Genomic DNA, 16,356 nt, shown 5'->3' with positions numbered 1-16,356 from the left:
AAAAGACAATCGCTTAAGCCCAGGAGTTTGAGGTTGCTGTGAGCTGTGAGGCCATGGTACTCTACCAAGGATGACATAGTGAGACTGTCTCAAGAGCAAACAAACAAACAAAACAGCCCAAATAGGGACAAAGATGGAATTTTGGTTATTTCATGAAATGCTGAATTCATAATTTATGATTTCTGCATCTTAACTATTTCTCTGATTAGTGCCTTCCAAACACTGAAGGCCATAGCCCTTAGTAAAAAACGTGCATATGTGCATTGGTACAATGTCTTCTTATTTTTCTATTCTTTCTACTCTACTTTTTAAATAATGTTTACTATTTACTAACTAGACTACCAGGTACAGACAAGTCACAATCCTAAGTTCTAAAACAATGTCCTGGGTTAAATACATGCATACTACCTAGGAAAAGAAAATTAGGCAAAGTCTTCCTTCTTAAATTAAGAAAGAGTGAGGGTAAGCATGGGATTAATGGGGAGATATTACTAATATATAATTGAAGCAAATTTATTTCAATTAGCTGTAAGTATTAATTTCAAAGCAAATACTGAATCACTGAAACACAATCACTACAAGAAAGCAATCAACCCAGAGTAAGTCCTGTCTTCTATCTAAAATAATAATTCCCAGATGTGGGAAGAAAAAAGTAGATAAGAGCATTATCATAAATTAATAGGATAAAAGGATGTGATATAAAGATTTTATATAAAACAAAGCATGATAAAAGCAGTACTATAAAACAAAAATTTTAAGTAGGACGCAGCTGAAACTAGAGATAGAACCTACAGGAAAATCCAAGATCAATATTTAAACTGAGCCTACTGTGTGATTAAGACTAATGAGAATAAATCTTTGCATAAAAATCCAAATTACCAGAAAGTTCCCTAATAGACAAATACGTTAGGATATGTAAATTGACTATTTACAGCTATTATCCAACCTGTGGCCTGCAGACCTCATGCTGATTTTTTGCAGGCTTTCTGCTTATCTGTGGTGTTGAATGCCACAAAAATTATGCATGGACCTTTTTTTCACTAATCAGCTTTCATTAGCAGTTAGTGTTTGTGTATTTTAGCCTGTGGCCCAAGACAACTCTTATTCCAAGGTGCAGCAGAGAAATACAAAAGTTAAACACCCCCGATTCAACTCTTGACATGAAAATGCTATAAACAAATTTATATTTGAGCACTAAAAACCGTTCATCCACGCATTCATTCACTCATCCCCGCAACCAACATACTACATTGAACATCTCAGAGTGACAGAGAGGGTCTGGAAACATGAGGGTGAATAAAGCTTCCCTAATGAAGCTTATACTTTAGTGCAGAAAGCAGGTGTACTATAAATAAAGAAGTAAAACAATTAAACTTCACAAATATCCTAACAGAGAAAACTGTAATTGGAAACACAGAAGTCAAGTTCCTTATAGCTGGAGATACACGTCAGGTCAAAAGACAAAGAAACGGGAAAGAAATCCACTCAAATGCCTCGGTTCCTTGCACCTTCCAATGTATACTTCCCCTCAAAAGGAAATGGTTGGAGCTGAAGAAACAGAAAAAAGTGGCAACAAGAGATGAAAGCGTGAAGAAGAGATGAATATGGGTACTAGCTCAGCCAAGTTACAGGCCAGGACCCATGGGAAAAAATGCAATGTTGAGGAAAGTGCTCGAGAACTAGAGTCAGATTCCAGTCCATGCTGCCAGTTCTGTCACTCATTAGCTGTGTAACCTAGATAAACCTCCTTGGCTTTTACTAGTAAATGGAGATGATGGTATTAGCTATCTCTAGGAGTACAGGGGCGACTAAATGAGATGGTATATAAAAGAAAGGAACTAGATGTGCTGGACAGACAAAAAAAAGAGTAAGTCGCTCTTACTCCAACTGTCTCCACAAACTTCAATTTCATCTTCATAAAACAGTCATAACGAGGCTTTACTGAGCCATCCACAGTGCTGAGAACAAATAAATTAACACAGGAAAAGCATGTATATATTTAGCATATTCAACAATGATTTTTTTCACCTGCTCTTTACAAACAGAAAATTAAATGGAAAACATAAGAATGAAAGTTGCTTATGTTTCTAATAATAATGGTTATAGAGTTTTGAATCCCTTTGCATTTTTTTCTTATGTTTTTTCCAAGCCTGTAGGTATCAAGGAATTTCACGGGGGTGTGTGGTGGTGGTGGTGGTGGTGTTTCTTAGCTAACCACTGAAAAAGTGAATTTCTATAGTATACACCCAGGGTAGAAGAAATGCCTAATAGTGTTTCCTAGAATGAAACAGGAGTGACCTTTAAATCTATAATATAGAGAGCATTTAAAATACTCTTGCATTGTTTTGGTAAATACAGAATCCAATCCAAAGGTTGTCTGGGAAGTCACCTCCCAGCTCTTTTATACATGATGGTGATTTTATTTATTTACTTCCAATCTTTGTTCTCCCAGTTTTAGTAAGGTATAATTGACAAAAATTGTACACAAGGCATATATTTAAGGCATACCAATGATGTCTTGATATACATACATCACATACATCATGAAATAATCACCACCATAATGTAATTAACATACCCATCACTTCACACAGTTACTCTTCTTCTTTTCTTTTTTAACCTCTAAGCTCTTGTAAAAACTGCAGATTAAATCCAGCACCACGCTGGGCTATAAACTTTTATGCACACAAACTACTGGAGTGTCCCTCTCACACACATATTTTGGATAAATACAAACGTTCTACTGCCTGGCGCTCTTTTAAAATACTATGCGCACAAAAGAATCAACCATTGCAATGTTACCTTATGATGGGCAAGGTTACAATTAATTAGGTTATAGCTCATCTTAGAGTAATTACATTTTAGACTGGTGGCTCCCTGATGAGATTTCGTTATTTTCGGGAAGAGTTCCACAGATGGCTAATTCTATCAAAGTTGTTTTGATTCATGCAAGCTCAAGTTTATAATGATATTTTGACATCTGTCTTCTACTTACTGGCAGAGGGTGAGGGGTTCCTGCCATCTGAGTCCTGTTCTCTCTACCCATATTCTAAACACCTCCATAAAGCCCAGGGTAATACACACTGTGATTTTTAACACATGGACATTCAGAGAGAAAGCAGTTAAGAGATGTGATCAAGAATAGCATAACCCAGTTGGGCACAGTGGCTCATGCCTGTAATGCTAGCACTCTGGGAGGCTGAGGCTGGGCGACTGCCTGAGCTCACCGGTTCGAGAGACCAGCCTGAGCAGAACAAGACCTTGTCTCTAAAAATACCCAGGCACTGTGGTGGGCACCTGTAGTCCTAGCTACTTGGGTGGCTGAGGCAAGAGAATCACTTAAGCCCAAGAGTTTGAGGTTGCTGTGAGCTGTGATGCCAGAGAACTCTACCGAGGGCAACAAAAATGAAACTCTTGTCTCCAAAAAAAAAAAAAAGAAAAAGAAAAAAAGAATAGCATAACCCCAATGGCAATTGCTTCCTTTGAAGCAATCGTCCTAATATTTCCCTGTCCCTACAAAAGGATTATTTATGCATGATGTGGCAGGAGCTAAGAGAACTAGGTTTGCGAAAGTAATTATGGTGCTAGGAATGTATCAGCCTCTCAGATGTTACTGAGGTTGCCCATTCTATCCTACTACAGGAGAAGTACCAGTTACTGTTTTTTTTTGTTTTTTTTTTACTGGCTACCTTAAGAAAAAAATTACTTTTTGTTGATCTTTCGTGGTTTAACTTTTTAATGGAATAGAAAATAATACTTAGCATCCAGTAAGTTATGCTTTTAAATTTTTAGAAAACTCTTGTGTATTTTTAAGCTGCTGATTTGTAATATATACATCTATCAGGTACAAAGTGATATTTTGGTTTGTGAATACAACGTTTATTAGTGAAATCAAGCTTGTTAACATGTCCATCACCCAAAACACTTAACAGTTTCTCAGAGTGAGAACATTTGAAATTTATTTTCAGCAGTTTTGAAATGTATAGTCCTCTATTATTAGTACTCTATTCAGCACACTGTGCAATTAAAAAAAAAGATTATTTATCTTTTGTAATGTTTAGTTCTTTGTTGGCTCAATTCATTCTTTCTTTTTGAGGCAGGGTCTCACTCGGTTGCCTGGGTCAGAGTGCATAGCTCGCTGCAACCTCAAACCTCTAAGCTCAAGTGATCTTCCTGGCTTGGCCTCTGGAGAAGCTGGGACTACAGGCATGCACCACCATGTCCTACTAATTTAATTTTTTGCAGAGACTGAGTCTTACTATGTTGCTGAGCATGGTCTCGAACTCCTGGGCTCAAGGGATCCTTCTGTCTCAGCCTCTTGATGTATGAGATATTCTAATAAATCTACACTTTTTTCCTGAGAAATCTCGACCTCAGTATAAAATGAGGATGTGTTCCCAAATCTAAAGTCTATGTCTTTCTTAGCTCTTCTGAAAGCGCAAGATGATGGGAGCCTACCTATTATCTTCATCACAAGCCCCCCCTAAAAATTTATTTCAGCTTTGTGATCTAAACATTAAGTAAAAGTAAATAGTATCAACCTACTCTTCTGTCTTTAAAGTAATGTGTCCATCAGACTAGTTTTTTTTTTAATAATTTATTCATTCGCTCCAAAGACACCTTCATGGAGCAACTTCTCTGTGCCAAGACCTGTTCTCAATAGTTCTCAGGGATGAAACTGTGGACAAAACTGGGAATACTCTGCTTTCCTGGGGCTTCTACTCAGTAGAATTTAAATTATTAAAAAATGATTTCAGTATGTTTTTTTCAGTCTACTTTTAGAGAAGAATGCACTCTCTTACCTGTCCAGCATTTTGGTACTGGCCCGTTCCAGCTTCTCTAGTATCTGAGGAAGTTGGGTATCATCATCGTATGAGGCTCCCCAGCCAAGAACTCGAGCAAGGTCATTTCCTGTACCCAAAGGCAGTACGCCCACCTGACACTAAGAGACAGCACAACAGGAAGACCTTCAGACAAGTTAAAAAATAAAGGCAATGCGTTTCTGTCCCTCCCCAGTAAATATGTTAGCGTGCATTCATGTTAACTAGCCATAAAAAGAATTAGCACTTGCCCGTTTATTCAAGTTGAGCTTATCAATTTCTGACAAAACCCAACCCACACTTCCATCTCCTCCACAGACAAGGATCCGGAAATTGTCAAACTCCTGAAATAATCTTAAGCTGAAAGTAAAATGCATTTTAAGTTAGTTAAATAAATAAAAATCATTTCCCTCAATTCTTTGATATTCTGTATTTATTGGTATTCATTCGCGTTCAGATTAAGTACATGGGTCATTATGAAAGTTTTAGCATAAACAAAAATAAATCGAGAAACTTAACATCTGAACAGATGGAGACAAATGAAGCCCTCCCAACAACACTGATCAGCTGAGCGAGCTGAAACTTGCATGGTGCAGTGGACTGTGCTTCTTGGGAGTGAAATAATGCACCATAACACAGTCCATCTCAAAACTTTCGTAGTGACACTCCTATAAGAACTCTTCCTTACATATTAATTGTGCTGTAAACATTAATGTAGGTGTAATTTTAACTCAAGAAAACTTCTAAACCATAAGCAGGAAAGAGAATTCCAAGGAGAAATGAAAACAAAATTAGGAGGAAAGAGGGAATAAGGAAACAAAAAAGAAGCAGAAGCTGGGAAAAGGAAAGTTATATAAAACGGTGAAAGTAGCAGTTTTTCTCTTTCCATCACAAGGACAAGCTATTTCTTTAAACCAGTGGTGGGGAATCCAGAGTGCTGATGCTAATGAGAGGCAGTGTCCAGCTCATTCAACTCCCTTTTTATCTCCCTCTTCTCCTAGTCTCAGGCCAATCCTTTCCTCCTATCTTCCTTCATCTCAGTCTTGACACATCCTGTGTCCTAAAAGTATCTTTGTACCCTTCAGGTATTGTGGAAAATCTGAAAATGTATTAGAGGATCAATCTCAAGAAGTTTCACGAAGAGAGATCCTCGGAGTCCTAGAGGATGAATGGGGGAAAAAATGGGAACAAATAAGTTCCAAGAGTATGGAACTACAAAGGATTATAAAGCAGATGTGTTAGAAAAGGGGACAAAAGGCTTGGCACCTGTGGCTCAAGTGGCTAAGGCGCCAGCCACGTACACCTAAGGTGGCAGGTTTGAATCCAGCCCAGGCCCGCCAAACAACAATGATGGCTGCAACCAAAAAAAAATTGCTGGGTGCTGTGGCAGGTGCCTGTGGTCCCAGCTACTTGGGAGGCTGAGGCAGGAGCCTCGCTTGAGCCCAGAAGTTGGAGTTTGCTGTGAGCTGTGATGTCAAGGCACTCTACCCAGGGGGACAGCTTGAGGCTCTGTCTCAAAAAAAAAAAAAAGAAAGGGGGACAAAAATACCCCAGAATGGGTGAGAAGGGAGGCTAGCTGAGGAAACGCTAGCACCCCTGCAGAGGAAAGGGGAGATGTGTAGGTCAGTAAGACCAACACCCACGCAACAAGGAGGGGCCCAGACTTGGCAAGAAAAAGGCTCCAGAAACAGGAAGGAGGGTCCTGAAGGGACAACAATGAAAAAAGGCACAGAGACAGAGGAAAATGACACACAGAACATAAAATGACTTTTCAGGCTCTAATTCTAATTCTGTGTTCGTGCTTTAAGGTAATAAAAGAATCCAAGAGAAAAGCTCAGTTGGCCTAAGTAAATCACAGGGAGATTGAAGACCTCAGTCAGAAGACATAATAGCACCTCTCAAGAAAGATCATATGGGGCAGTGCCTGTGGCTCAAAGGAGCAGGGCACTGCCTCCATATGTAGGAGGTGGTGGGTTCAAACCCAGCCCCTGTCAAAAACTGCAAAAGAAAAAAAAAAGAAAAAAGGAAAATCGTATACATGCAATAAAAACATATTTAAAATTCCTCAAGGAATATTTCCCTCAATGAAAATATTTAGTTCAATTTTTTTTCATACTTTAACTAATACGACATTTCAGAAAGGTAAAAGAACAGTCAACAAAAGTGTTTCTTTGTTATTTCATATGAACTGAATCAGAAACCCTTGAAGAACTGGCCTTGGGATTCACACCTGGACCTTACTATGGTGAAATAACTGATTACTTACACTGCATATAAATTAATATTAGTCTTCCATGCAAATCATTTTCTAATGTTATTTATTTTTTGTATTCTATATTTATGCAAGTTCATCTTTGTTGAAGCTAAACAATCACTATTGTTTGATACAGGATACAATCTAAAACATTTTTTAAACACCTTTTCGACCTTGTCAATTTCAATATACATTCTGGAATTTATATAAGGCAGTTGTAGAACTATCAAAAAGTTTCTGTTAAAACTTATAATTAGAGCTTTAAAATGGGAGGGAGTCTAGGAGAATCTACAATTTTCACAAGCTGAAAAACCCATACACATTTCATGACCCCTGTACATTTCATTCAAATATGGTTAATCAATAATCAATTACCCTAAATGAGGACCTCCATTCGTTAAATCAAACACCTGAGCTGGATTTAGCAACTGTTTAAAACGACGCAGGAACTTTACTCCCTGATTATCTCCACTCTTAGAGTTGACAAAAACCAACAGGGGACTAGTACAGAATGAAAAGCCACAAGCATAGGTGACTCTACAGAAACCTGCAAAAAAAAAAAAAAAGAAAGAAAATACGGTAAAAGTTCAATACAGATAGCTTTCTCTTTTAAATTACTAACAAATAATCATTAGAGAAAAGAAGATGAATTCATAAAGGCAAAGAACCTTGTTTATTACTGAAACATTAAGTTACAATTAAGCTTCCACAATGGAGGCAGATGAATCATTTACATACTAAGAACATAGATTTAGGCTGGGTGCGGTGTCTCATGCCTGTAATTCCAGCACTCCGGGAGGCTGAGGTGAGCAAATTGCTTGTGCTCAGAGTTTGAGACCAGCCTGAGCAAGAGCAAAATCCCGTCTCTAAAAATAGCCAGGCTTTGTGGCAGGTGCCTGTAGTCCCAGCTACTTGGGAGGCTGCAGCAAGAGAATCACTTGAGCCCAAGAGTTTGAAATTGCTAGGAGCTATGACACCATGGCACTCTACCAAGGTCGACAAAGTGAGACTCTGTCTCAAGAAAAAAGAACATAGAACTTATATTTTTTGAAAGATGCTCTACAATAAAAATCATACCAAAGCTGATAAAAGTATACTAATCACAGATAATTTGAGGTATACCACTTGCCTTTGCTAGACTTAATTATAATCAAACTAATCAAAGCCTGTAAATTCACATTTGTCAAGGAATTCATATGTTCATCTTCGGTGTTTTAAAATACTGTAACTTGCTTTCCTAAAGACTGAGAAAAAGTTTTTTAAATTTATAGTCAACAAAAGAAACATATTAAGGTGGGGGAGATGGCTATTAATAGCACAGGTTAAAAAAGTCACATCTTTTCAGATTTATATCTTTATATTTAAGATACCTATTGGCATAAATTATACAAAAAATTTAAAAAGCACGAAGAATGATGTCAATGGAGGACGTTAAAAATAGTACAGTTCTCCTGTGGTATCCATGGGGAATTGGCTCTAAGACCTCGTGGATACCAAAATCCACAGTTGTTCAAGTCTCTTATATAAAACGGCATTTTAAATGGCAAAAGCTTTTTGTAATATGGCTTGCTTAGAAGGAAGTTATTACTATCCTATCCCAAAACCAGTGTTGTAAAGGGGGGTTCTTCAGCACTTAAAATTAAATTGTAATACTCTGGAAAAAGAGTATTTATAATAATATAAATTCCTGTAATTAAATTATAGGAAAACAGATTTTAATAACAGCCATGCTAATAGGAAGTTTTAATTATAGAGGAGAAAAAACACTGACAAAAATTAACCTTTCCAGACTACATTTCCATGCATAATAATGATCTTATTTTATTTCTTAAAACATAAAGTCTAAAAGATATATATACAGTAATTTCACTAGTGTGTTAATAGCTGTTACAATTTTCATTTAAATATAGCCTTTTAAAATTTTGGCGCCTGTAGCTCAATGGTTAGGGTGGCACCACATACACTGGAATTGGCAGGTTCGAACCCAGCCTGGGCCTGCCAAACAACAATGGCAACTACAACAAAAAAATAGCCAGGCATGGTGGCAGGCACCTGTAGTCCTAGCTACCTGGGAGGCTGAGGCAAGACAATTGCTTAAGGCACTCTACGTAGTACACCGTAGTGAGATTCTATCTCAAAAAAACAAAACAAAAATTATTTTAGCAATTTAATAGCTAATATTTATAATTAATAATAGCATTCAGCAATTTAAATGGAATTATTTTTATAAAAACTGACCAGAATAACCAGTTATCATTATATTTATTCTAGGAAAATAAATGTACATATCAACATTAAATATACCAGAAATATACATACTTACACTACTGCTACATACCATCGCAATCAGTGCTGTTTAGTGCAATTGGAGGTATGATAGATACTTTACATTGGCCAAGTGGACATATGGGATGGTATAAATCTTTGCAGGCCGTGTGTACCTAATAACAAACCAACCAACCTTTAAGCATCATAAAAACAAATTCATGTTTTGCTACATTATACGTGACATCTAAGGAACTGATAATCTAGGATCAACTGCGCCACGAATTGTTCAGTTATACATAAGCTACTTTAATGGCACACTATTCGGACTTCTAAGGAACAGATAAGGCACTTTAGGAATGGGGGACTTTGATTTTTGTCTGTACAGACTATTTTTTGTGATTGGCTTGGGAAAGAACATATAGTAAATGAATACTGGGGGAAGGCAAGGAGAGAGAAAGAGAAGGTGGAGGGGCAGAAAGAGAGAAGAAAAGCGAGAGGGAGGGGAAAAGAGAAAAAGGAAAGAAAGGGAGATGGAAAGAAAGGAGAGACCCTAACCAGCACGTCAACGTGAACGTCCAAAAAATAAACTCATGACAGCTATACCTTATAAAAATTCTTATAGAATTTAATGAAATAAATAAAATCTGTAATGTGCCTGCTGTGTTGGCAGCAATGCTGTAACTTTCCATCACGTGTCTTTCCTGACATTTTCGTATTATTACAGTTCCAAGTAGGTCCATGCCTACTTTCTCGGCTAGGCTACTGCTCCCTGAGGAAAAGGAAAGTCACACACCTGCTAGGCACTTAGTCAATGTGCTGACTTTCTGTAGAAACAACTGTTTCAAGGTCACTCAGGATACCAGTCAGAACAAAACTGGGACTAACTTAGCAGGACTCAGGCAATTGACAATGCTTTGTGTTACTCACCTAGAGTCTGTTAAATGTTTTAACCAGTAAGCACACCCTCCATCAAGCACCCATTTAACATGGCTTTGTTTCGTTAGTCCTTTTAGAAAATTGGTGCGCTAATTGAACTTGTATTTATCAATACTTTTAAGGGAATCACAGAAATTCAATATTTTTATTCTGTCGTGACCTGTTTTTGGATAGTTTTGTATTATGAGTTAAATTAACAGCTGAAATGCATTTTAGAAAAATGAGCATGCATGGATAGTTTTGAAAGGAATTGAAAAATGTATGGGAGGGTGGTGCCTATGGCTCCAAGAAGTAGGGCACCAGCCCCATATGCTGGAGGTGGTGGGTTCAAACCCAGCCCTGGCCAAAAACTGCAAAATAAAAAAAAAAAGATGTATGGGAGTCATGGTGCAAAACAGAAAGGTATTTAAAATAGTGCTACATGAGAAAGGTGGAAGATAAAACAGTATTTTCACTGTTTTTACAGAAAAGGTAAAACCATATCCAGAGACTGAACAATAGCTGGAAAATGCTAGAACTATGAACTTTTTGGTTCAGTGGTTATTATTGTTGGTGGTGGTTTCTTTTCTTTTCTTTTTTTTTTTCTGGATGACTATATTTTAGGCACTCTATATCCTGCTGCTAGAAATGGATATTTTCAAAGCAAAAGACTATTTGAACTAATATGTGACAGTGTACAGGAAGTCCAGAACTAAGAGAGGCATTATAGGGTGATGGGTGGCTGAGAAACCAGCATGTCTAACTTCATTAGTGGGGAGCAGGAATAACATCACAACTAAGATGAGTTTTGAGTTTTTCAGGAAAAAAGAGGGAAAGACACTCCAGAATGCTCCCTCGCACCATCTGTAAAGTTTGGGGGGAGTGAGCAAGTATGAAAACCTGGTTAATTCCTACTGCTAAAGTTAGTAGAGTTTAAAGTACTGATTAAATAAAAGGAGACAGACAGATATATGCATATGTAAGTAGATGTACAGATATACATATTGCAAGTAAAGACAAGTTAAATAAAACTTTTCTAAAGTAATTTATCATATACATGATATATTTTCTTTCTAATAAGTCAGAAATAAATAGCTGAAGCTCTAGAAATAGAAAAATAAACTTCTGTAAATTTATAGACTAATAAAAATATTAAGAAGTGCTAGCAGTGTCGTCTTCCCAAAGAGAAATCTTAGGTGGGATGATGATTTAAAAATCTCATTTATGGGTAGGACTCTTTTAAAATAAAAAAAAGTCACAAGAAGGTTTTAGGGTAGCCAGGCATTATAGCAGGCGCCTGTAGTCCCAGCTACTTGGGAGGGTGAGGCAAGAGGACAGCTTACGCCCAAGAATTTGAGGTTGCTGTGAGCTATGCCATCACAGCACTACCCAGGGCTACGGATTGAGACTCTGTTGCCCCAAAAAAAAAAAAAAAAGGTTTTAGGGGTTAGGGTTGCACTAAGATTCCAAAGACAGGCTATATTCCTGTGTATTATATTAAATTGCACAAGAGAAATAAAAAGTAACACCCCTATAGATAATAAAAGATGATGAAGAATTTAAAAAAAAAAAAAAGAAGAAGAAGAAGAAGATAATCCAGATGCAGTGGCTCACACCTGTAATGGCAGCCCTCGGAGAGGCCCAGGCGGGTGGATTGCTTGAGCTCCGGAATTCAAGACTAGCCTGAGTAAGAGCACAACCCCATCTCTACTAAAAATAGAAAAACCAGTCGGATGTTGTGGCACAAGCCTTAAGTCCCAGGAATTCAGAAGGCTGAGGCAAGAGGATCACTTGAGCCCAGGAGTTTGAGGTTGCTGTGAGCTATGACACCATGGCACTCTACCCAGAGCAAGAGAGTAAGACTCTGTCTCCTCAAAAAAAAAAAAACAGACCAAAAAAACACCACCACCAACAAAACTATGAAGACAAAGAGAATCATGTTTAACTGAAAATTTAAAAGGAAACAGAAATTATCTATGAGGCCTAACTAAAAAGTTGTAGGATATTTTTGTGTGTGTGTGTGTGTGTGTGGCCTATGGAGACAATCTCACTGATTAGGAAATCAATACATCATCCACCTGTTACTTTTGCTGATCCACACCATAGTTACCACAAGCAGTGGTTTTCCCATATTTTAGAATTTGGCAGTGTGTGGCAACACCTTTTGGCGGCGGCCGGACACAATTATAGGAGAGTTTTTATCTAACAAATTCAATCAATGAATCAATGTAACCTGGTTCTTTGTGCCCTTAATGAATCCCCAACAATAAAAAAAAATACAATAAAATAAAATTTGGGACTGACTTCTGAATTTGAGCTGGCAACTTTATAAGACTACCAGACTCGAAACATCAAACAGATCAGCCCCATGCAAGGCAATCACTGTCCCTGTAGGACAGCACTGTCCAGTGCCATCGCAGCCATGGCTTCTTTGTCCTGTGCCTTTCAGCCCCACATCACTGCCTGCATGGCTGCCCTCCTGCTCTGACTGCCCTAAGGAGTCCAGAGGCCCTGTCCTCGCCATGTCCAGCATACGTGGACCATTTCTTGCTGCTGGCTCTATACCACAATGAATGTACTTTTTGCCTCTTTCTTGCATATGTGAAGAAATTTTAAAATATTTATTTATTTAATGTCAATGTCATGATTTAAACTACATCAGCATATGGCCTAGTGAACTCAGTGTTCTGGCTATTCTGGTAATTTTGGGTGTCAGTCCTCTGACACCCAAAATTACATGTTGCATATCACCCAAACTTTGTTGACAACATCAGAGAAGGGCTTTCTGGGTTCAACAGGTGGTAGACCAGGCCTAAAAATAGCAAAGCACTGTGTGAATGAAGCGAAATGGGAAACAATCAAGCTGTAGGAAAGAGATCTGGAGATACAGGACACAGATGAGCAAAAGTAAGTATTATGTATAAAAACAGCATTTGAAAAAACGACCAGGTGGAAGAAACACACTTTAAGAAACAAAGAATGTTGCAATGGGGGATGTGCATCCCCAGACTCTGTTCTGCCATAAATTCTTTGCTTTAGCTCTAAAAGAAGAAAGAATTTAATGAAAAACAATGAAATGATTCCAAAGCCCTCACCATTGTTTTACACCAGAGGCATTTCCAATCTTGCAGACGGAGAACACTGCCGCACGTTTTGTCGCAGACGGCACACTTGGCGCTCACAGGCAAGTTGCCCTCGAGCCACTGGTGAGGCATAGCCACCTGTGGAGCAGGAAGAAGGGCACAGTGGAGACGGTGGCGACACCATGCTCACCCGAGGGAAGACGTGAATGGCGTCCTACTCGGGGCTCAGCGCGTACTTAGAATGCCTGGCATTTATCAATTCACTCATTTACTGAGTATCAATGGTGCCTAAACCCTCCAGGGACACAAAGTAAAGAAGACAAAATCCGTGCCCTTTGAGAGTCCAGAAAAATCTAGGAAGTGTACATCTGAGCTACCCCTTAAAGAATATCTCAGAGGCTGGCAGTGGTGGCTCACACCTGTAATCCCAGCATTCTGGGAGGCTGAGACGGTGGATTGTTTGAGCTCAGGAATTCATACCAGCCTGAGCAAGAGTAAAACCCCCATCTCTACTAAAAAGAGAAAAAAACCTAGCCAGGAGTTGTGGTAGGCAGCTGTAGTCTCAGGTGCTCAGGAGGCTGAAGCAAGAGGATCGCTTGAGCCCAAGAGTTTGAGGTTGCTGCACAGCACTCTACACAGGGCGACAGAGTGAGACTCTGTCTCAAAAAAAAAAATAAAAAGAATATCTCAGAGTTTATCAGATAAAGACGTACAGCACAAGCCTAGCACTCCTCCGCCCCAGTCACAACAGATTTCCTTCAAAATTTAAGAGCTGAAGAAAGTTAGGATGGATTGAATTAAAAATAAAAACATAATCCACTAAAACCTTCTATTTGACTCTAACAATAAACACTCCCACTTATCTCTCTTGTCACTAGTTTCCACGAGAGTATAAAATAAGAGATGAGCTACAGAGAAGAGATCAGAGACGGGGCAGCAGCTTACACCATCTTCGTCTTCTATAATATCCTTCCCCACGGAGGCCAGGGTGGTCCATTTGCAGTTGTTTGTTGCCCTCACTGCACATCTTTTGTGAGCCTTGAATTTGCACACTGAAAAGGAAAGCATCCATTTTTAACTGAGTAAGTACTTTGGGGCCAATTGATTAAAGGAAAGGAAAGCATGAAATTTCAAAAGGGTGGGAAGAGGCAGAGGGGGACAACTTTTTTTTGTTTAAGTTTAAATCACTCTCCAACAATAGTAATGGTATTCTAAAAAACAAATATGGCTATGTATTTATGAAGCACTTTTAACATGCTATAGAGAGGTGACTTAGACCGACAGAAAGGAAATAAATACCAAAGAATTAGTGCGTAAGGAGAAGGAAAACACACACACACACACACACACACTCGCACACCCGCAGGACTGCTACTAACATCCTATTTCTTATTCAGGGAGCTCATTCCATGAATGTGTCTGATTGGTGAAAACTCCTTGAGCTGTACTCTTCTGATATTTGCATTCTTCTATACATATAAAATACATATAATATCCAAACATCAAGGAAAGTTTGTTGATGAGGGTCACAAACACAGCATGATCTTTTAAAAGTATTATGCTGTGTTGTCAAAATGATAAATGTAGAAAGAAGGATGAAGTGACGTTCCCACTACACATTTCACTAATGCCCCCCCCCAAGCCGTATTATTATGAAAGAGCTTATAAAAGAGAAATAACAGGAAAAACAATGGGGTAAGAAGCAGCACACGTACGGAAAAATAGGTAAAGTACAAATTATTAACCATGCTTGTGAAAATCAGGACTTAACTACTACCAAACTCATGTATTCCTTCCTCTAAGGATATAAATCATTCAAACATCATGGACACTGATGTTACACCTGTTCCTGACTTTTCAGATAAATAGTGAAAAACAGATCATTTCAGTGGAAACAGTAAGGTAACCACTGGTAAATTTAAATGTAGAGTGGCTCCTTCTCTCGATGTTTTGAATTTCTGGCAATCAATCATTAGATAATTTTCAATGATGTGTTCCCCACCATCCTCTGTAAACTGTCCTAAATTTAGTGTAACATGAAAATGAAAGGTTCTGATAAAATGAATAAGATGTCTAACGCCAAATGTTCAAAACCCAATATAAAAACAGCCACTTAAACTAAGCTGGCTTATCCTTGAAAAATATTAGTCTGTACACATTGGAAATGTTTCACTTGCCTTCTCTTTGGTGTACTATGAAAAATTCTTTCCTGGAAATCATAAGATTTTTGTCATAAATCTGAGCACTGAACACAGACTTCATATAGAAAACTGTATTTCAACTGAATTTTGTTGCTGATAAACAAGTGTCTGGTGGCTTCTGCCTAATCCTAGTACTCAGGATGGCCGAGGTCGGCAAGAGTGAGAAACACCCCCCGCCGTCCCATCTCTACTAAAGATACAGAATTAGCTGGACACTGTGGTGGGTGCCTGTAGTTCCAGCTACCCGGGAGGCTGACACAGGTGGATCACGCGAACCTAGGAGTTTGAGGTTGTTGTGAGCTAGGCTGACACCACTACACTCTAGCCTGGGCAACAGAGAGAGACTCTGTCTCAAAACAAAAACAAAAAAAATACTAAGTGTGAAGACACAGTACTATAAGAAATAAGCTTTAATAAAATTTTTACAAGTGACTATTTTAAACTAGTTGGCCAGCATCTCTAGGCCTTTTCATCTATTACAAAATTTTTCTGAAGTGAAAGTAGAGTCCTAAAACTATCCGCAGCAGAGTCCCCAAGTCACTTGTAAGTACAAAGTAGTACTGGACATTCACAGTTGGTATATGGCTTGTATTGATAAGAGGAAAAGGACGAAAAAGAGGGTAATGCCAAAATTTCATAGGTTTTTTTTGAAAATTTTGCCGTTAAAAGTCAAATAGCTTGTTAAAAATAAAAAAAAAACTCACACTTCCATAATAATAAAGTGTTTCATGCAGTGAGCCTCGAGAATGACAAAGTTGCTTAACATAACACAAAATGATAAAAATAAAACAAACCAAACTCTAATTATGGATGGT

The 16,356-nt window shown here is 38.2% G+C and overlaps 1 protein-coding gene and 1 non-coding gene across 4 annotated transcripts in view; one reads left to right on the top strand and one right to left on the bottom strand.

Annotated features, from left to right (window-relative positions):
• DGKH (diacylglycerol kinase eta) overlaps positions 1-16,356 on the bottom strand; it is a 190,509-nt gene that overhangs the window by 53,212 nt on the left and 120,941 nt on the right. For all 3 annotated transcript variants that reach the window (XR_001161318.2, XM_003790345.3, XM_003790347.2), the window contains 6 exons: positions 14,286-14,392; positions 13,353-13,478; positions 9,413-9,515; positions 7,450-7,621; positions 5,072-5,180; positions 4,803-4,942 (listed from right to left, as the gene is read on the bottom strand). Coding sequence is in view for 2 of the 3 variants with exons in the window: in XM_003790345.3 (XP_003790393.1) it covers positions 4,803-4,942; positions 5,072-5,180; positions 7,450-7,621; positions 9,413-9,515; positions 13,353-13,478; positions 14,286-14,392 (757 nt within the window). In the remaining variant the exon portion in view is untranslated. The remainder of the gene's footprint in view (positions 1-4,802; positions 4,943-5,071; positions 5,181-7,449; positions 7,622-9,412; positions 9,516-13,352; positions 13,479-14,285; positions 14,393-16,356) is intronic.
• On the top strand, positions 3,514-3,644 carry LOC111725566. The gene has a single exon (XR_002773602.1). It is a non-coding gene; the product is annotated as a small nucleolar RNA SNORA66 (small nucleolar RNA).

The sequence above is a fragment of the Otolemur garnettii genome, unplaced genomic scaffold, assembly GCF_000181295.1.
Source record: "Otolemur garnettii isolate 467f Iridium unplaced genomic scaffold, OtoGar3 scaffold00043, whole genome shotgun sequence".
Lineage (NCBI taxonomy): Eukaryota > Metazoa > Chordata > Mammalia > Primates > Galagidae > Otolemur > Otolemur garnettii.
This window is presented reverse-complemented; position numbering and strand designations above follow the sequence as displayed.